Source organism: Stegostoma tigrinum, chromosome 23 (genome assembly GCF_030684315.1).
Source record: "Stegostoma tigrinum isolate sSteTig4 chromosome 23, sSteTig4.hap1, whole genome shotgun sequence".
Classification (NCBI taxonomy): domain Eukaryota; kingdom Metazoa; phylum Chordata; class Chondrichthyes; order Orectolobiformes; family Stegostomatidae; genus Stegostoma; species Stegostoma tigrinum.
In genome coordinates this window covers 6,140,929-6,161,738 of record NC_081376.1, presented here as the reverse complement: position 1 = coordinate 6,161,738, position 20,810 = coordinate 6,140,929, and the positions used below count along the sequence as shown (strand labels likewise).

General features: G+C 43.6%; 1 protein-coding gene across 2 annotated transcripts; it reads right to left on the bottom strand.

Moving 5' to 3' along the window:
• Positions 1-339: 339 nt before the first annotated feature.
• LOC125462417 (serotonin N-acetyltransferase-like) lies at positions 340-11,007 on the bottom strand. 2 transcript variants are annotated; one of them, XM_059653888.1, is made up of 3 exons: positions 10,642-11,007; positions 8,632-8,786; positions 340-1,375 (listed from the first exon to the last, which is right to left on the bottom strand). In XM_059653888.1, exons 1-3 carry the CDS (start codon positions 10,952-10,954, stop codon positions 1,070-1,072), a joined length of 774 nt encoding a protein of 257 aa, XP_059509871.1. In that variant the 5' UTR covers positions 10,955-11,007; the 3' UTR covers positions 340-1,069. The 2 variants fall into 2 exon arrangements, with proteins under 2 accessions (XP_059509871.1, XP_059509872.1); XM_059653889.1 differs by having other exon boundaries at positions 8,632-8,774.
• Positions 11,008-20,810: the final 9,803 nt, after the last annotated feature.

The window sequence follows — 20,810 nt, the reverse complement described above, 5'->3', positions numbered from 1 at the left end:
ACCAGCCCAGCTCTTCCCCCCCCCCCCCACCCACTGCATCCCAAAACCAGTCCAACCTGTCTCTGCCTCCCTAACTGGTTCTTCCTCTCACCCATCCCTTCCTCCCACACCAAGCCGCACCCCCAGCTACCTACTAACCTCATCCCACCTCCTTGACCTGTCCGTCTTCCCTGGACTGACCTATCCCCTCCCTACCTCCCCACCTATACTCTCTCCACCTATCTTCTTTACTCTCCATCTTCGGTCTGCCTCCCCCTCTCTCCCTATTTATTCCAGCTCCCTCTCCCCATCCCCCTCTCTGATGAAGGGTCTAGGCCCGAAACGTCAGCTTTTGTGCTCCTGAGATGCTGCTTGGCCTGCTGTGTTCATCCAGCCTCACATTTTATTATCTGATCTGATCCCACAGGTTTCCTTGATGGGTAAATTAAAATTGACCATATGCCTTTGGCAATATTTTTATCATTAGGTTTTCCAGCAAGTATTACTAGGAATCAAGATGTGGGGGAAACAAAACAGGCGAATAAGGAGGAGTTACTGAACTGTTGGAATATATCATTTTAGTAAATAGTGGAACCCGATTTAACAGGAAGTATCATGTTAACCACACAATTGCTGAAATCATTAGATTTTTCAACTATATTAAAGACAAATGTTGTGTAATTAATCCAGACGTTATTCACTTCAATGTACTATGAGCAAAACAATATTTCTTGAAGTGATATTTTAAAATGAACTTCTCCACTAAAGTTGAACAAAACCTGTGGGACAGGTCCATCTTTATCGAGCCATAAGGTTTATATGTGAGAAATTGTTTGCCTGTTCTACAACTCATCCAATCTCATCACATGTTTTATGTACCTACTAAAATTGAGAAGTCTGCCTTGGATTTCTAAGAATGCAATTTTTTTCATTGTCATCATTAACTTCATGTTAACATTTGAACAACACCGTTAATCTATTTAAAGCAAATGGAATGCTGTTGCAACATCGCCGATTAATATGGACATCCGTCCATTAAAGATTGCTTGGAGGCCAATGAAATTCACATCACTAGGTTCAACATCATAGTTTAGCAGCCACTATTTCTCCGCAGGTAAGCTCCTCCTCCAAGAGGATATTCCATTTCAGTAAATGTGAGGGGACCCACTGCAATATCAGAAGGTCCAATCTCTCTGAAGCCAGCTTTCTGGTAGAATGGGATCAAGAAATCTTCGCACATGAGAACAGCCCGCTTGACTGTGGGGAGACATCGCAGGTATTGTAAGTATCGCCACAAGATAATGGAACCTTTCCCTTGCTGACGGCACTTGTGGTGGACAGCCAGAACGTGAATGTGCACAGTGGAGCCCCCAGGGACATGAATGGTCATAGCATCCTACAAGCATTTGAAATGTTAACATCTTTTTTAAGTTACAAATTAAAATTTGTACATTAATTGTTTAGCAAGCATATGAACATTCGCAATCAATTGCAAGTACAGAACCATTGGATTACAGTGCAGGAGGCCATTCATCCTGCAATGGTCCTATTATCTAGTCCAAATCTCCCTGCCTTTTTCCTCATATCCCTGGACAATAATTCTATCCAATGCCTTTGTAATTATCCTCAATTGAGACAATGCCTTCACCATAAGCATATACATTTGTAATGATTGATGTATCACCTTGACAATTGTAGGTATGGGAAATATAATTCTAAAGAACCAGTCTAATGACAATCAGGATGAAGAAAAATCTTCGTCAAAGTTTCAGTTTCTGAGCCAGGACGAGTGGGATATTGGATAAAAGGGTATGTTGTTCATACCATACAGGCATCTTGATACTGATTTTGGAATGGAGTGTGATAATAGAAATGATAGAAGTTTGTGATCTTAGCGCGGAAGAGGCAGCAAAGTAAGACAGATCCTCATGGGTTGCCTTCACAAACCCAGCACACAGCAACTGTTGGTCGGTCCCAGGAGATCTCGCATCCAACTAGCAATTGCAAGTTGAGCCCCGGCAGTCCATGAGTACTCTACTTTTAGTCTGGGCACTATTGCATAAATCCAACTTCTTGTTAAAGTTCACAAAGCAAAGTTCTGCATTCCACCCACCCCCCTCCTATTTTAAGTAGGTTAATTTCTCAGGTAACTTGCCCATTCTCCATTTGTCAATTTTAAATTGTTTAATCATAATTAAGTGTACCACTTGTCTTGCTTCTAATACAGAAGTGCAAATATTTTCAACTGGAATGTTTGTTAAAAACAATTGAACATGATCCTCTTAGTGTCCCCTCAGCTATTTCATCCTTTCCTCTGCAGCTTATGCAAACCCAGAAGATCAGCTGCATATTTTGACACACTTTTTAAAACTACTAACGTGTCTAGCTCTGTTTTCTCTTCACAAATGTTGCCAGACCTATTTTTTGTCCAGCAATTTCTGTTTTTGTTTATTTCAGATTTCCAATATCCACAGTTCATTGTTTTATGATATTAATGACTTGTTTTCCCTTCAGGATTGGCACCTATGGCCTTCAAGACACAAGATGGAATTGAACTTATTGTCTTGCTTCTGTGTTTCCTGGGGTTACAGCCACCTCCACTGGCATTCTTGTATCTCGGATGGGTTTTATTTTAGCTCTTCATTAGTTCCATCAATTTGACATTCATTACTTTCTGAAGGTGGATCTAGAGCACAAAAGACCCTATGTAACTGAAATATAAGAAAGTAATTTGAGGGTGAGATGAGCCTCTATTCTGTTTTTGCCAAAATCTAAAAATGCTTCTTTATTACAACAATTTTGTATTTGCAAAACTAAAGTACAAAGAAACCTACAGCACAGGAACAGGCCCTTCGGCCCTCCAAGCCTGCACCGATCAAGATCCTCTGTCTAACCTGTCATCTATTTTCTAACGGTCTGTGTCCATTTGCTCCCTGCCCATCCATGTACCTGTCCAAATATATCTTAAAAGATGCTAACGTGTCTGCGTCTACCACCTCCACAGGCAAGGCGTTCCAGACACCCACCACCCTCTGTGTAAAGAACTTCCCATGCATATCTCCCCTAAACTTTCTTCCTCTCGCTTTGAACTCATGACCCCTAGTAATTGAGTCCCCCACTCTGGGGGGGAAAAAGCTTTTTGCTATCCACCCTGTCTATACCCCTCATGATTCTGTAGACCTCAATCAGGTCCCCCCTCAATCTCCGTCTTTCTAATGAAAATAATCGTAGTCTATTCAACCTCTCTTCATAGCTAGCATCCTCCATACCAGGCAACATCCTGGTGAACCTCCTCTGCACCCTCTCCAAAGCATCCACATCCTTTTGGTAATGTGGCAACCAGAACTGTACACAGTACTCCAAATGTGGCCGAACCAAAGTCCTATACAACTGCAACATGACCTGCCAACTCTTGTACTCAATACCCCGCCCAATGAAGGAAAGCATGCCATATGCCTTCTTGACCACCCTATTGACCTGCGCTGTCACCTTCAGGGAACAATGGACCTGAACACCCAGATCTCTCTGTTCATCAATTTTCCCTAGGACTTTTCCATTTACTGTATAGTTCGCCCTTGAATTTGATCGTCCAAAATGCATCACCTCGCATTTGCCCGGATTGAACTCCATCTGCCATTTAGCTTCCCAACTCTCCAGTCTATCTATATTCTGCTGTAATCTCTGACAGTCCCCTTCACTATCAGCTACTCCACCAATCTTAGTGTCATCAGCAAACTTGCTGATCAGACCACCTACACCTTCCTCCAGATCATTTACATATATCACAAACAACAGTGGTCCCAGCGCAGATCCCTGTGGAACACCACTGGTTACAGGTCTCCAATTTGAGAAACTCCCTTCTCCTACTACCCTCTGTCTCCTGTTGCCCAGCCAGTTTTTTTATCCATCTAGCTAGCACACCCTGGACCCCATGTGACTTCACTTTCTCCATCAGCCTGCCATGGGGAACCTTATCAAACGCCTTACTGAAGTCCATGCATATGACATCTACAGCCTTTCCCTCATCAATCAACTTTGTCACGTCCTCAAAGAATTCTATTAAGTTGGTAAGACATGACCTTCCCTGTACAAAACCATGTTGCCTATCACTGATAAGCCCGTTTTCTTCCAAATGGGGATAAATCCTATCCCTCAGTATCTTCTCCAGTAGCTTCCCTACCACCGACGTCAGGCTCACCAGTCGATAATTACCTGGATTATCCTTGCTGCCCTTTTTAAACAAGGGGACAACATTAGCAAGTCTCCAGTCCTCTGGGACCTCAACCGTGTCTAAGGACACTGCAAAGATATCTGTTAGGGCCCCGGCTATTTCCTCTCTCGCTTCCCTCAGTAACCAAGGATAGATCCCATCCAGACCTGGGGACTTGTCCACCTTAATGTCTTTTCGGATACCTAACACTTCCTCCTTCCTTATGTCAACTTGACCTAGACTAAGCAAACATCTATCGCTAACCTCAACATCCGTCATGTCCCTCTCCTTGGTGAATACCGATGCAAAGTACTCATTAAGAATGTCACCCATTTTCTCTGACTCAGTGCATAACTTTCCTTCTTTGTCCTTAAGTGGGCCAATCCTTTCTCTAGTTACCCTCTTGCTCTTTATATATGAATAAAAGGTTTTTGGATTTTCCTTAACCATGTTTGCCAGCAATAGCTAATGTCCTCTCTTAGCCCTCTTAATCCCTTTTTTCAGATTTGCTCTACATTCCCGATATTCTTGCAAAGCTTCGTCTGTCTTCAGTCGCCTAGACCTCATGTATACTTCTTTTTTTCTCTTGGCTAGTCTCTCAATTTCACCTGTCATCCATGGATCCCTAATCTTGCCTTTTCTATTCCTCATTTTCACAGGAACATGTCTCTCCTGCAAGCTAATCAACCTCTCCTTAAAAGCCTCCCACATATCAAATGTGGATTTACCTTCAAACAGTTTCTCCCAATCTACATTCCTCAGATCCTGCCGAATCTTGGTATAGTCGGCCTTTCCCCAGTTTAGTACTCTTCCTTTAGGACCACTTCTATCCTTGTCCATGAGTATTGTAAAACTTACGGAATGGTGGTCGCTGTTTCCAAAGTAGTCCCCTAGTGTCATATCAACCACCTGGCCGGGTTCATTCCCCAGCACCAGGTCCAGTATGGCCCCTTCCCGAGTTGGACTACATACATACTGCTCTAGAAAACCCTCCTGGACACACCTTACAAATTCTGCTCCGTCTTGACCTCTAACACTGAGTGAATCCCAGTCAATGTTGGGAAAATTAAAATCTCCCATCACCGCAACCCTGTTGCTCCGACACCTTTCCATTACCTGTTTACATATTTGTGCCTCTATCTCTCACTCGCTGTTGGGAGGCCTGTAGTACAGCCCCAACATTGTTACTGCATCCTTCCTATTTCTGAGCTCCACCCATATTGCCTCACTGCTTGAGTCCTCCATGGGGCCCTCCTTCAGTGTGACTGTGATATCGTCTTTGACCAGTATTGCAACTCCTCCACCCCTTTTACCTCCCTCTCTATCCCGCCTGAAGCATCGATATCCTGGGACAACTAGTTGCCAGTCATGCCCTTCCCTCAACCAAGTCTCAGTAATAGCAATAACATCACACCTCCAGGTACCAATCCAAGCCCTAACCTCATCTGCTTTGTCTACTACACTTCTCGCATTAAAACAAATGCACCTCAGACCACCTGTCCCTTTGTGTTCATCATCTGCTCCCCGACTACTATTCCCTTTAGTCGCACTGACTCCAATATCTGGTTCCCTACAGGCTTTTGTTTCCACCTCTTTTCTGTCCAATATTTGGTTCCCATCCCCCTGCCACATTAGTTTAAACCCTCCCCCACAGCATTAGCAAAAGCACCCCCAAGGACATTGGTTCCAGTCTGGTTCAGGTGTAGACCGTCCAATTTGTAATAGTCCCACCTTCCCCAGAACCAGTTCCAATGTCCCAAAAATCTGAACCCCTCCCTCCTACACCATCTCTCAAGCCATGCATTCATCCTGGCTATTCTTTCATTTCTGCACTGACTAGAACGTGGCACTGGTAGCAATCCTGAGATTACTACCTTTGAGGTCCTACTTTTTAACCTGGCTCCTAACTCCCTAAATTCTGCTTGTAGGACCTCATCCTGTTTTCTGCCTGTATCGTTGGTGCCTGTATGCACCACGACAACTGGCTGTTCGCCCTCCCCCTTCAGAATGTTCTGCAGCCGATCGGAGACATCCCTGACCCGTGCACCTGGGAGGCAACATACCATTCGGGAGTCTGATGTGAATCATGTAAATTAGTGTAAGCGTCTATGAAATTAGCTGAAGTATTGTTGTCTTTACAATAGTCTCTGCTGAACTTAGTTCTTTGCCCTTACTTCATACTGTACATTTAAAGTAGATTACTTTCAAACCAAATTGGAAAGAACTGCAGACGTTGGAAGTCAAAAACAGAAGTTGCTGGAAAGGCTCAACAGCGCTGGAAGCAGCTGTTGAGAGAAACAAGAGTCAATATTTTGGGTTGAGTGACCCTTCCTCAGCAATGAATTATTTTTAAAGTCTGTTAATGCTAACATTACTGAGGACATAAAAAAGCATGCAAACACCTGATTTGGGTGCCTCTAACAGAAACATGCATTAGTGCAAAAAAAACCCCTTTGATTATAAGAATGAATTGTAAAAAGTTCAAGGAAGCAAGTGATACGGCAGCTGGAGGAATGTGAAATCAAAAAAAAAATCTGGAATTAAGAATCTAATGATGACTGTGAATCCATTGCTGATTGTTGGGAAAACCCCATCTGCTTCATGAACGTCCTTTAGGGAAGGAAACTGCCATCTTTCCCAGGTCTGGCCTCATGTGGCTCCAGACCCACAGCAATGTGGCTGATGCTTAACTGCCCTCTGGGCAATTAGGGATAGGCAATGAATGCTGACCTAGCCAGCAATGCTCATATCCTGTGAATGAATAATAAAAAAGATTTTTTTAATACAGGATGATGAAAATATTTACAACAGTAGAAGAACAAAGTATGGATCCTGAGATACAAAATTATATTACATTCGTAGCACTCCATTTTTATTAACAAGGTAGTGCTCACAATGGCTTAGGGTTTGTTTTTCAAGCTGAAAGGATACATATTGAGAATTAGAAAGGGGCAACAGAAATGACCTTAGAGCTAGTTCCATAAGGATGAAATACATGAAGGAAAACTTGTTTGTAGTTTGAAGATGTTAGTGAGTTAGTTGAAGATGTGACTCAAACAGTAATACTTTCATCAGAGGGGTCACAGCTATGTTGTGTCAATGGAATCAAATTCCAGATGGTAAAATTTCAAATTTCAAATCCATTGTTTGATAACAATATCTGTCTCAAGCATGTTCCCAAATATGATATTTTACATGGGGGGAAAAAAAAAGAAACATGCTAGAAGCATATTTTCACTAAAAAGGCTATGAATATAACTAACAGAAACTTATATTGTACATCTGAAACAATTGCAGAATAGAAAACCCTTGTGATACAGGATCCCTCCAGCATGGAAGGAGGCCATTCAGCACACTAAATCAACACTGACCCTTCCAAAGAGAATCCCACCTAAATCCACCTCCCTCCCCTATCCTTGCATTTTCCATTGCTAATCCACCTAACCTGCACATCTTTGGACTGAGAGGAAACTGAGCACTCAAAGGAAACCTACACAGAGAACATGCAAACACAGTCAGCCACGGCTTGCGATTGAACCCGACGGCCCAATAGTGTCATGGTGGCCCCTGGTACAGTGAGGCAGCGGTGCTAACCACTGGGCCACCATGACACTCCATGGATAATTGGGGTTTATCTACTAAAACGTTGTACTCTGTTGAGTAGGCTGCACCCTTGGTGCTAAATTACTTTTATTGTTGTATCTCTCAGGTTCCTGTGAACTACTGAATGAGACCAGAGCAAGAAGAGAACACATAAAGAAAGAAAGGCAAATGAAGTTTTTCTGATGTTATTCATGCAGCAGGGTGTCTAAATTGCTACCAGAAGGATTGAGGGATGAAGGGCACTGAAGGAGGCAGCTAGACAATCTTATTAAAGACTGACTTCAACAGAATTTCAAGACCGAGGCCATCCTCTGTTGCTATGATTGGAAATCTTGACAAGTTCTCATCACCTTTCCCACTCAGCATACTGTTTAGTGACTCAGGAATCTCATTACGTGCAACCTGTTAGTATTCAAACAATTTCATGAGCTTCCCATTTCTGATTTATCCTGTTTCGTCTCTCCCACCCCCTAAAGCACCTCCCATCACCTTCTCAATCTGATTTGAATTTTCTCATGTTTTCAAATCTGACTAATATGGCTTGTGCCATTTAAGTGAAATTGAGTAGGTGGTTAAAATATGTGACTAATCAATCTAGTTTGTGTTTTCCGTCACCTCTGTCTATTTTTAAGTCATTTGTCTGTAAAATCTAACAGCTTTGGCAAGAACAAACATGAAGGATTTTTTTCAACTAAATATGATACCATAGACACTATTGTGTTGAGGGTTTGCAGCATATTCAATATTGCTGAGAAGAGACAATATTACTGAACAAATTGGGTCTTAACACTCCTCGCAGCAGTGCTGTATTAAGTAAGATGAAAGGCAGTGTGTCTGACCTGTGAGAGCTTGTCCTTGTCCCATCCAGAGCCGATTACAAAGGCTACCAGCCTCCCTTCTTCAAACCAGCCAAGGGATAACTCGGGGCAAAGCTCGAGAAAGTGTCTGACTTCATCCACGTGTAAAGGACATTCTCCGGAGACTGAAATGAAAGCTAAAAGTGAGAAAATAGAGAAGAGGCGCTGAGTTTCTTTTTGTCTCTGGTATTCTCAGAAATTGTGGAACAGACTGTTTGAAGTAAAACGTTGAAATGTTTCACAGGCAGGAAGGGAAATAAGAAATAGGAGGAGTCCACCATCTGGCCCCTCGGGCCTGCTCCACTGATCTGTTTTCGTCGACTCAACTCAACTTACCTGACCACTTGCCCTCAATTCCTTTATTGTTCAAAAGTTTCTCTCCATGCCTTTAAAACAGTCAACGAGGCAGCCTCAACTGCTTCCCTGAGCAGGGAACTCCACAAATTCACAATTCACAGAGGAAACTGTTCCTCCTCAACTCAGTCCTAAATCTACTTACCCTTATTTTGAGACTATGATGCCCACCTCCCCCACCCCCCACCGTTCTAGTTTCCCCCACTGGTGGAAACAACCTCCCTGCTTCTCAAGTATTTATTCCCCGCAACATATTGTATGTCTATCTGTAACATAAAAAATTCTTAGAGGTCTCTCCTTTGGGAAAGTCAAAGACCCAGGTGGCATCTCAGAATGAGGGGTTTCCCATTTAAGTCAGCAGTAAGGTGGAATTTCTTCTTCCAGAGGGTAGTGAGCCTGTGAAATTCGTTACCATGGCAGGACGTTGGGGCCGGGTTATTAAGTATACTTAAAGCTGAGACCAACAGATTTTTAATCAGTAAAGTCAGCAAAGGCTATGGGGATACGGTAGGAAAGTGCAGCTGAGGGTTATCAGATCAGCTAGGATCTCATCGAATGGCAGAGCAAAATCATTGGGCTGAATGGCCTACTTCTGCTCCTATATCTCTTTTATATTGGTGAGCATTGTTTGACTGACTGAAGCCAACCTCACAGCTGACTTCCCAAACCTTAAAAAGTTAGGATGGTTTGAATTATAGTAAAACTGAGCCAGTCATTTAGCAGAGATAACAAGGTGCAGAGCTGGATGAACACAGCAGGCCAAGCAGCATCAGAGGAGCAGGAAAGCTGATGTTTTGGGCCTAGACCCTTCATTGTCTGATGACGGGTCTAGGCCTGAAACGTCAGCTTTCCTGCTCCTCTGATGCTGCTTGGCCCGCTGTGTTCATCCAGCTCTACACCTTGTTATCTCAGATTCTCCAGCATCTGCAGTTCCTACTATCTCTCAGTCATGAAGCAGACCTCATTACCCCACCCAGCTTTGTACGACCTCATAAGATGTGGATGTCTTTGCTGCCCTTGAGCTGATTGGCTCACTGGTCATTTCAGCCAAAAGACTGCTTTCCTCTAAGCCCGGAGTCACATGTAGAACGGATTTCCCTCTCTGAAGGACATGAGTGAACCAAGTGGGCTCCTATAACGAATTACAGTAATTACACAGTTTGTAATACACACTTTTCTTTTAAAAAAACAAATTTATTTCAAACGAACAGAAATTGGTGGAGAAACTCAGCAGCGTTTCTGAAGCGAGAGAGAGAAAAAGTTTTGGGTCCAGTGACCCTTCTTCAGAACATCTTAATTTCAGAAATAAATAAGTCCAATTTCATTTATTGATTTTAAATTCCGTCGGCTGCTAAGCGGGGATGTAAAACCATCTCTGTGGGCTATCAGCTTGGGTCGCTATCTCCCAGATTGGAATACCTAAACTAAATAAGGAGTTGTACACAAAACAGCACTCACATACAGACATTTTCAACATTACATCAGGAGAAAGGAGCTACTGAATACATGAGGGCAGAATTGCACCGGTTGCAGGAGAGAGTAGCTGGGCTGGAGGTCAGAGCAGGGGTCGTAGCCACTGGAAGGGCAGAGTGTACGTGCTCGCTAACACCTTCCCCCCGCTGAGCTGCTAGCCCTTACCTTCCCTCTCGATTTCGAACACGCTGAGTGCATCTGTCAGGCTCAGGTTCCGGAACTCGCTGGCAGGGAGAGTGTGGCGCCTGCGATTAGCTGGGCTCACCCCCGCCGGGGAGTATCTCAAAGCGAAGTGTTTGAGGAAAGGTGAGGCGGTCGCCGCTGCTGCCATTGAGCCCTTCTGCTCAGCGACCCCCCAGGCAGGCTGAGAGGGGCTCAGAGCTGCTCTCTTACTGCTAGAGCTGGCACACTCTGTCCGCTGGGCTCCCCACACCTTCTGATACAGACAACAACAGATCTCATCCAACAAGCTTTTCATAATCGGCTTGGTGCAATGAGAACTCCAATGAGCCTGCTGCTCTTATGTGGACTTCTCACTGGTGCAATAGACTTATATAGGCAACCTGGTGACCCAGCCTGTCCATCCTACAGGTATCATTTCTACATTCACTGCACCCAGTTGCTGGTCTGGAACAACAGTCAATGCATAAGAATGAACTGAGTCACCCAGCGTTTAGCACTGCTGCCTCACAGTGCCAGGGCCCCGCATTCGATTCCAGCCTGTCTGTGTGGAGTTTGCTCCAGTGTGCTCCTTCTAGTATTGCCTGGTCAGTCCGTGCCACATTACACTGGAGAGACATGCAGTGATCTCTGCCAACGTTCATCCTGATCAGCCCCAGGACACAGGGCTCTGTGTTCTACGGCCTGTTCCCCAGGACGCACACTGAGACAAGCATCGACTGTGCGTGGAGGACCGACAACTCAGTGAGAGACTCTCTTTCAGCCTGGTTGGTCTTCCAGACCAAGGAGCTGACCCTGACTGCGTGTGGCAGACTGGCACATTCCATGGCCCGGGACTACATGCTCAGGGCTGCAATAAAGCTTGGGGCAGCTGCTGCGAAAGCTCAGTGGGGAGAAACCACAGTCTGAAGTCTTCCTGCTGAAGTTAAATGTTTGGGGGGTGGGGGTGTCCATTAGTTATCAGACTCTCCAAGTGCCTCAAATGCATGTAAATATAATCTTGTTATCTGTAAGGGATGTCTTCGGTTTATTTGGATAGAGTCAAATTCTGATGTTTCAGGGGTCCTGAAGAAGGGTTCCAGTCCAAAATGTTGACTTTCCTGTTCCTCAGATGTTGTCTGACCTGTTGAGCTTTTCCAGCTCCATGTCTATTAGCTTCCAGTATCTGCAGTCCCTTCTGTGTCCAATGTTTTGTTCCCTGATGTGCTACACTGCAGAACTAAACTGAATTTGTTATTCTGGATATGTACAGGTTTTTTTTATGAATAAAGTATGTTTTTGAAATTTAAAAAAAGGCGGTCTGTGTGGAGTTTGCACATTCTCCCTGTGCCGGTGCGGGTTCCTTTGGGTGCTCTGGTTTCCTCCCACAGTCCAAAGATTTGCTGGTTAGGGTGGATTAGCCATGTTAAGTTGCCCAGGAGCATGTAGGTTAGGTGGGTTAGCCATGGGAAATGTGCAGTTACAGGGATAGGATAGGGGGCATGGATCTGGGTGGGATGCTCTTCGGAGTGTCATCAATGGCTCACTTCCAATACTATAGGAAATGTATGAACTAACAGATCCACACTTATATGACACTGCTAATGACTTTATGGAAACAACCTTTACCTAGAAAACAATAGAAATGTAAAACCATAGCTGCAATTTCAGAGAGCTATCAAACTGTTTCTTAAACAATCTGTTGTTTCAGTGATATCTCCACATATTTAAACTTCAGTAGTAAACTGTTACATAAACTGAGGACATTTGATCAGTAAGTGCGCATATAACAAGTTATATATAAATAAATAATTGGCTTTTGGGTAATTAGTGGGGAGGGTGGCCCTAGATTAACAGGTGCGTAGAGATGGGCCAATTGTATAGGCTGGTCGGTGATAAATGGAATTCAGTTGCGATAAATGTGACATGGCGCACTTGGGTAGGATAATCGAAGGAATACATGATGAACAGAAACACCAAGGATCAAATCAACCTTGGTGCACACATACACCAGTCCCTTGAGGTATCAGGACAGATACTAAAGCGGTTAAGAAGGCATGTGATATATCAGTCTTTATTAGCTGAGGCATATAGTTTAAGAGAGGTTATGCTGGCAGTGTATAAAATGTTCATTAGGCCACAGCTAGAGTATTGTGTGCAGTTTGGAATCCACATTGTAAGAGGGATGTGATTAAACTGAAGAAAGTGCAGAGGAGATTTACCAGGATGTTGCCTGGGCCCGAGAGTTCCAGTTGTGGAGAGAGATTGGGCAGACTGGGGTTGTTTTCCTTAGACCATAGGAGATTGAGAGGACACCACTGAGATGTATGAAATAATCAGGGAATAAAGTGCATCGAAACTTTTCCCTTTGACAGAGGGATCAAAGCCCAGAGGGCATAGATTTGACGTGAAGGGCAGAAGATTTAGAGAAGGTGTGAGGATAAACTTTTTCATCCAAAAAGTGGTGGAAATCTCATACTCACTGCTTGTAAGGGTGGTAGAGGGAGAAACCCTCATTACATTGAAGAAGTTTTTAGATGTTCACTTGTGATGCCAAGGCATACAAAACTATGGGCCAAGTGCTGGGAAATGGGATTAGAATGGTTACGGGGTTGTTTTGGCAGGCGTGGGTGCAATGACCAAAAGGGCCGTGCTGTAGACCTCTATGACCATTTCCTAAATCTGAATACTTAACATTTTCATGATGTGGCCCATAACTTCCAGTTCTCCAGAACAATCTTAATATTACGATAGGAGTAAATGTGAAGTTTGTACTTTTGCACCACAGGAAAGTTTTACAATTTTGTGCAGTGTAGTTCTGAACTAGTGTTCCCTGATTCCAGCAGATAAGAAGGCAAGTGACTCCATAGGAACCGAGCTCTGCATACTCGATTAAAAGGAAAAAAACTGCAGATGCCGGAAATCTGAAATAAAACCAAACTGCTGGAGAAACCCAGCAGGCCTGGCAGTATCTGTGGAGAGAGGAACAGACATAATGTTTCCAGTCAACGATTTCTCCAGAACTCTGCTCCAGGAAGGGTTGTATCAACTATATACAGATTGTTGAAGGTGGTGGGGGGTGGAAACAGCAGTTAATGCACTGTACAGTACTCTCAGCTTTCTCCTTCTCAACCTCTCCCCTCATCTAATACGGTGACCCTCAGGTTAAATCGCCACTAGTCATCTGTCTCTAATGACAGTGCAGTCCTATGGCCTCGTAAGATTATGGTGACTTGATTCTCAGCTTTAATTATAAGGACATAGAGTAGAAGAGCAACGAGGTGATATTGAACTTGTACAATACACTTGTGGGACATCAGCTGGAGTATGGTGTGCAGTCTTGGGTGCCACGTTATGGGAAAGATATGAATACATTTGAGAGAGTACAGAAGTGGTTTACAAGAACATTTCCTGGAATGGGGTGACATGGTGGCTCAGTGGTTAGCACTGCTGGCTTACAGCTCCATGAACCCGTGTTCAATTCTGCGGCTGTCAGTGTGGAGCTTACACGTTCTCCCCGTAGCTGTGTGTGTTCCCTCTGGGTGCTCCAGTTTCCTCCCACAGTCCAAAGATGTGCAGCTTAGGCAGATTGGCCATGCTAAATTTCCCATAGTGTCTAAGGATGTGTAGCTTCAGTGGGTCATAAGGGGTTGGGTCTGGGTGGGATGCTCTGAGAGTCAGTGTGGATTTGTTGGGCAGAAGGGCCTGTTTCCACACTGTAGGAATTCTATGTCTATCCTAATAAAAAACTTCAGTGACAGGGACAGATAGAAGAAGTTGAGACTGTCCTTTTTGGAGAGAAGAAGGCTGAGAGGAGATGCGGTACAGGTTTTCACAATCATTAGTGGGCTGGACCCACTTGTAAAGGGAACAAGAATGTGAGGTCATAGATTTATAATAACAATTCTCCCATCAACAGGCAAAACAATTTGCTGATGCTCTGCTACCTAGACTGCTGCAGTGAAAATCTGTTGTACCTCTTGGCACTACCTCAGACAACTTTTTTAAATGTTTTGAAAGTGTTAATGCTCTCAGTCAAGCTTTCAGTATACGTTAAACTTCCCACTGAGAACTGAGCTTCATATTAGCTAATGACTATCCAGTTTCAGTGCTAAAATCCAAGCTGTAGCACCTCTGTAGTTATTCAGCATCATCAGAGATTGAAATATAGATAGGTTCCGTGCAGGGTCATTGTAGTCACTATGTGACATTTGAAACTAATCCTTGTTAATGAGATTATCAAATAGTAGGTGTAATTTGTGTGCGTATATGTATATGTGTGTGTAAGTGCGTTTGTTTGTATGTGTGTGTGTGTGTGTGTGTGTGTGTCTGTCTGTGTGTGTCTGTGTGTGTGTGTGTGTGTGTGAGTACATTTGTATGTGTATGTTTGTGTCTGTGTCTGTGTGTGTATGTGTCTGTGTGTGTAGCAGGAGAGGGAGGCTTGTTAAAATAATGGATACAATCAAATACCAAAATGAAAGTATAATGAAAAGAAATATTTCAACATCTTGTTTCATACCTTTCCAAACAACCCCAGTACTGATTGAATATGTAAATGTCAGATCTATCCTTAAGAATATCAAGTCAGAAAAAAAGCCACTTAAATCACAAGAAGCAGGGTAATTTCACAGTGAGATGAACAGTCAGAATCCCAGAATCTAGTGGTTAACTCCAGGCATTTAATGTAAGCATTCTATTACAGGGGTCTGTAAAATTATTATAATGATCTGATAAAATAGATACGGTAAAACAGTCTCCACAATGGGAGTCTGCAGAATCTTAGCTTTAAATTAGACTTGGACCACTATGGAAGCAAATCTTGGATGGCTTTTTGTGGAATAGTTGGTAGGAATTTGTATTCTCTCCAGGAACCTGAAGATGCAGGGACAATTATCCATGTAAATATTGTGGCTCAATCCCTAACCACCCTTGAGAAGGTGGTGACAAGCTGTCTCCCTGAATCACAGCGTGCTTTAGGAATATCCACAATGCAGTTAAAGAGGAAATTTCCTGGATTTTGACCCAACCACCTGTGAAGAAGTAGAGATATATTTCCAAATCCAGATATAAGTCGATCTGCTGCCATTATTAATCTAAAGAATAGAGACTGTAATTTTGGAAGGTACTGTCAAAGGGGCTTATAATGGGATGTTGCAGAGCATCGTGCCCATAGTGTGCACTGCAGGCTCAGTGCAATGGTGATGGATGGAGGAATGCTTTATGTTGGTGGACGTTGTTTAAATTAAAATACCTTGCCCTGGATGGTACAAAGCTTGAGTGATAGTGGGGATCTATATAGTATCACACTATTGCCCCAAGCCTTGTATGGGGTGGACAGGCATTGACAGAATGCATGCTCTTCATAGTTTTCAACATCAGAGTAACAGATATCACATACTTCACAAATGTTGACTCATTATTAACTCAAACAGAACTAGATACCACTCTGAAGAAGGGTCATAGGACTTGAAACAGTAACTCAGTTTCTCTCTCCACAGATGAGCTTAGTTTCTCCAGCAATTTCTGTTTGTCCTGGATGGCATCAAACTTCTTGAGTGTTGTTGGAGCTGCACCCATCCAGACAAGTGGGGAGTATTCCATCATATGCCTGACTTGTGCCTTGTAGGTGGAAACCCACAGGTGTATTATTCACTGCAATATTCCTAGCCTCTGACCTGCTCTTGTAGCCACTATGCGTATGTGGTGAGCCCAGTTGGTAAACCCCAGGATGTTGATAGTGGAGGATTCAGTGATGGTATCACCATTGAATGTCAAGGAACAATCATTAGATTATCTCCTAATGAAGATAGTTATTGCCTGGTATTTGTGTGGCACTAGTGTTACTTGCCACTTGTCAGGCCTAGACTGTGCAGATCTTGTTGCATTTGAACTACTTCAGTATCTGAGGAGTAGTGAATGGCGCTGAACATAGTGCAATCATTGGCGAACATCCCCATTTCTGACCTTATGATGGAGGGAAGGTCATTGATGAAGCAACTGAAGATGGTTTGGAATTGGATACTTTCCAGAGGAACTCCTGCAGAGATGTCCTAGAACTTAGATGACTATCTCCAACAAACACAACCATTTCCTATATGCCAAGTATGACTCCAACTGTTGTCAGGGTTTCTTGATATCACATGAACTAAATCCAGTTGGCTGATGACTGGTATCTGTGACGCAGGGGACTCCTGGAGGAGACCGAGATGGATCATCCACTCGGCACTTCTGGCTGAAAGTTGCAGCCAATGCTTCAGCCTTACTTTTGCACTGATGTGCCGGGCTCTGCCATCATTGAGGTTGGGGATATTTGTGAAGCCTCCTCCGCCAGTGAGTAGTTTAATTGTCCACCACCATTCACCACTGGATGTGGCAGGACTGCAGAGGTTAGGTCTGATTTGTTGCATGTGGATTAGTTCTGTCTATGCCTTTCTGCTTACGCTATTTGGTGTGTAAGAAATCCTGTCTGGTGACTTCATCAGGTTGATAGCTCATCTTCAGGTATGCCTGATGCTGTTCCTGGTATGGCCTCCTGCAGTCTCCGTAGAACCAGGGTTGATCCCCAGCTTGATGGTAATGGTTATGTGGGGATGTCCCAGGCCATGAGGTTACAGGTTGTGCTGGAGTACAATTCCACTGCTGTTGATGGCCCACAGCGCCTCATGAGTGCCCAGTCTTGAGTTGCTAGATCTGTTTAAAGTCTGTCCCATTTAGCACAATGGCAGTGCCACACAACATGATGGAGGTTATTCTCAATGTGAAGACAGGACTTTGTCTCCACAAGGACTGTGTGGTGGGCACTGTCACCAACACTGCCATGGACAGATGCATCTGCAGCTGGCAGATCAGTAAGGATGAGGTCCAGTCTGTTTCTCCCTCTTGTCCATTCCCTCACCACCTGCTGCAGACCCAGTCTAACAGCTATGTCCTGTAGGACCCGACCAGCTCGATCAGTTATGCTACTGCTGAGCCAGTCTTGGTGGTGGACATTGAAATCCCCCACCAGGGGTATATTCTGCATGTTTGTCACTCTCAGTGCTTCCTCCAAGTATAGTTCAACATGGAGGAGCACAGAGTCATCAGCTGAGGAAGGATAGTATGTGGTAATCAGCAGGAGGTTTCCTTGTCTATGTTTAACTTGAAACTGTGAGACTTCACGGGGTCAATATTGAAAAGTCCCAGGGCATCTCCTTCCCAACCGTATCCCAGTACACCACCACCTCTGCTGGGTCTGTCCTACTGGTGAGACAGGACATACCCAGGGATGATGATGGTGGAGTTCGGGACATTGCCTATAAGGTATGATTCACTATATCAGGCTGTTGCTTGACTAGTCTGTGAGACAGCTCTCCTAATTTTGGCACTAACCCCCCAGATGTTAGTGCGGAGGATTTTGGAGGGTTGACAGGGCTGTTTCCACTGCTGTCATTTCCAGTGCCAAGGTCAATGCTCAGTATCATTTCTTTGTTGAGAATTTGTCGCATAAGTTAAACTATTTCACACACATTCTTCAGATAAACTGTTTATAAACTAAATGTCTATGCAACGCTGATGACAAGGACTCGAGAAGCTAAACTTTGGAAGAGAATACAAATTTACAGTTTAATGTAAAGGAGGTGCAGCTGGATCAATTAACTATCAGGCTTAGCTGATCAAACTCTGTCAGGCAAATAGAGTCTGGTCAGGGTGTTGTCATGGGGAACTCAGCAGAGATTGGCCACTTCCATAACTTTTTCTCAATGAATAAGATGCAATGTAAACACAAACTTCTCTTGCCTCCATAGAACAGGGTTCTGTGCATGACTATAGATAGTTTCTAGCTCACATAAGTGAAATGCACTGTGAACCAGACATAAATTCTGTGCTAACAAAGTGCAGTTTCTTTAATTGACTGTGATTTCAATTTGGTTTTCTGCATTTTTTTTGTGACAAGACATTCAAAAACAACTTTGCTTTATTCACATTTTGTATGCGTCTTCTTTAGGTTTCTGGATGAATATATAAATAGGAAGGGTTTGGAGGAATATGGTCCAAATGCTGGTAAATGGGACTAGGTTAATTTAGGGTATCAGGTCGGCATGGACAAGTTGGACGGACGGTCTGTTTCTGTCCTGTACATCTCTATGATCCTATTAGCTCTACACTCTCTCCACAGATGCTGCCAGACCTGCTGAGTTTCTCCAGCATTTTCAGTGTTTTTTTTCAGATTTCCAGCATCTGCGGTATTTAAATTAATCGCATAGCTTGTGTTAGTGATTTGCAGAGAATATCACCAGCTGATGCATATTGCGGGCAAGTTGATCTTTGAATATCTTCCGGTATTTTGTGAACGATCCTAGATATTAATGGCTCCCAATGCTGTTTCTCACTCACAGATCAAGCAATCAAAAGTTGAGCTCAGCACTCTGGAATTTGTGATGTTCCAATGTACTGGGAGGACTGTCACCATAATAAGGTGAACTGATCCTTTCCCGCCTGATTCTTGAATCCAAACTGCTAGCCTGCTGAGACTGTAGCAGCAGAAGATTCTTGCACAATTTGTGAAGCTGAATATGGAGAGATATTAGGTACCTCTTTACAAAAGAGAAGGCATTTGAAATTCCAATTACCCCTTCATATACTATGCACATGAGGGCAGGCGCATTGTACGCTGGGTTCTTAATTGACGGTTAATAATAGATTCATAGAATCATACAGCATAGAAACAGAACCTTCAGTCCAACTAGTCAATCCCAAGTCCTACCTGCCTGCTCCTGGCCCATATCTCTCCAAACCTTTCCTATTCATGTATTTAAGAAAGTGCCTTTTATACACTGTAATTGTGCCTGCATCCATGCTTCATCAGCAAGTTTATTCCACACATGAAACATCCTCTGCATAAAAGAATTGGTCCTCATGTCTTTTTTTTAAAGCTCTCTCCTCTCACCTTTATGCACCCAAGTCTTGAAATTCCTCCATCCTATGAAAAAGACACCTACCATTAACCCTACCTATATCCCTTATGATTATATAAATCTCTGTAAGGCCGCTCTCAACATACACTCCAGTGAAAAAGTCCAGCCTATCCAGCCTTTGTTTATAACTCAAACCAACCATACCTTGCAACATCCTGGTAAATCTCTTCTGAAGCCTCATCAGTCTAATAACGTCCTTAATCCAAAATTAAGCTAAAATATGGCAGATGTTTGAAATGTGAAGCAATGCTGGAAGCACTCAACAGATCCAATCGTGAGATTACAAGAAATGGGAGAGGGAGAAGGCCATTGTGTGGATCATGGAAGTTAAACCCCACGTTTGTGGGGAGAACTGACAAGTTGATGGCCACGTAGCAAATGTCCAAGCCAGAGATATATTAAACTGCAGCTTTAATTCACAAATCCAAGCCCAGGTTAACTGACCCCAAACTGTCATCAGTGTGCTGAAGTTACGCTGTGTGGTATTCCCAGTTCTGACCATAATTGCACTGAATTTGTTGTCTTAACCTGCTAAATGTAATTTTAAAACGTCATGGCTGAATTTGTCCAATTTTTCCTGCAGCAGCAAGGGAGCAAGTATTGAATTGGACATGAAATAAAACGGCTTGATGTAAGCTGATTATATGCAAAGTTGTAGGATTTTCCCTGGTCCAAGGACAACATGAAAGTTCTTTTTTAAACTATAGAATAGACTAGAAGTTTATCGTCTTGTGTACTTTTACATGAAAAATACGGTGGAAAACTTTCTAAATCGCCCCCCTCCAATACAGCAGCTACATCAGTGACAGAAGAAGAAGACCAGCACACTGTGCCAAAATTGCCACTTCTCATCCTTCAAGTACCTGGGCCTAGCCGCTGACCTGGATCCTTGGCCTAACCTGTGGCTCCAGGCTGGGGCAGCCAGTCTATGACCTGCTCCTGGTTTGCCGGGAGGCCCTGGGCTGGAGTGGAGCAGTGTCCAACTCGTCTTGGCATTGCAGTCGCTGGAGGCCTCCTCCTCCTCCACCCGCCACGCTCCAGCCGAAATAGAAAAGAAAAGTGGGGAGAAAAAGAATGAAAAGGAAAAGAAAAGAAATAGAGCCAAAGGGAAAAAAAGAGAAAGAAAGTCGACGAGTTCAGACAAGACCTGGCCTCAGCCGACTACTTTAACACCATCTTGTAAAAATAAATATTGAGGAAAGGAATATTTAAGGACAAAGT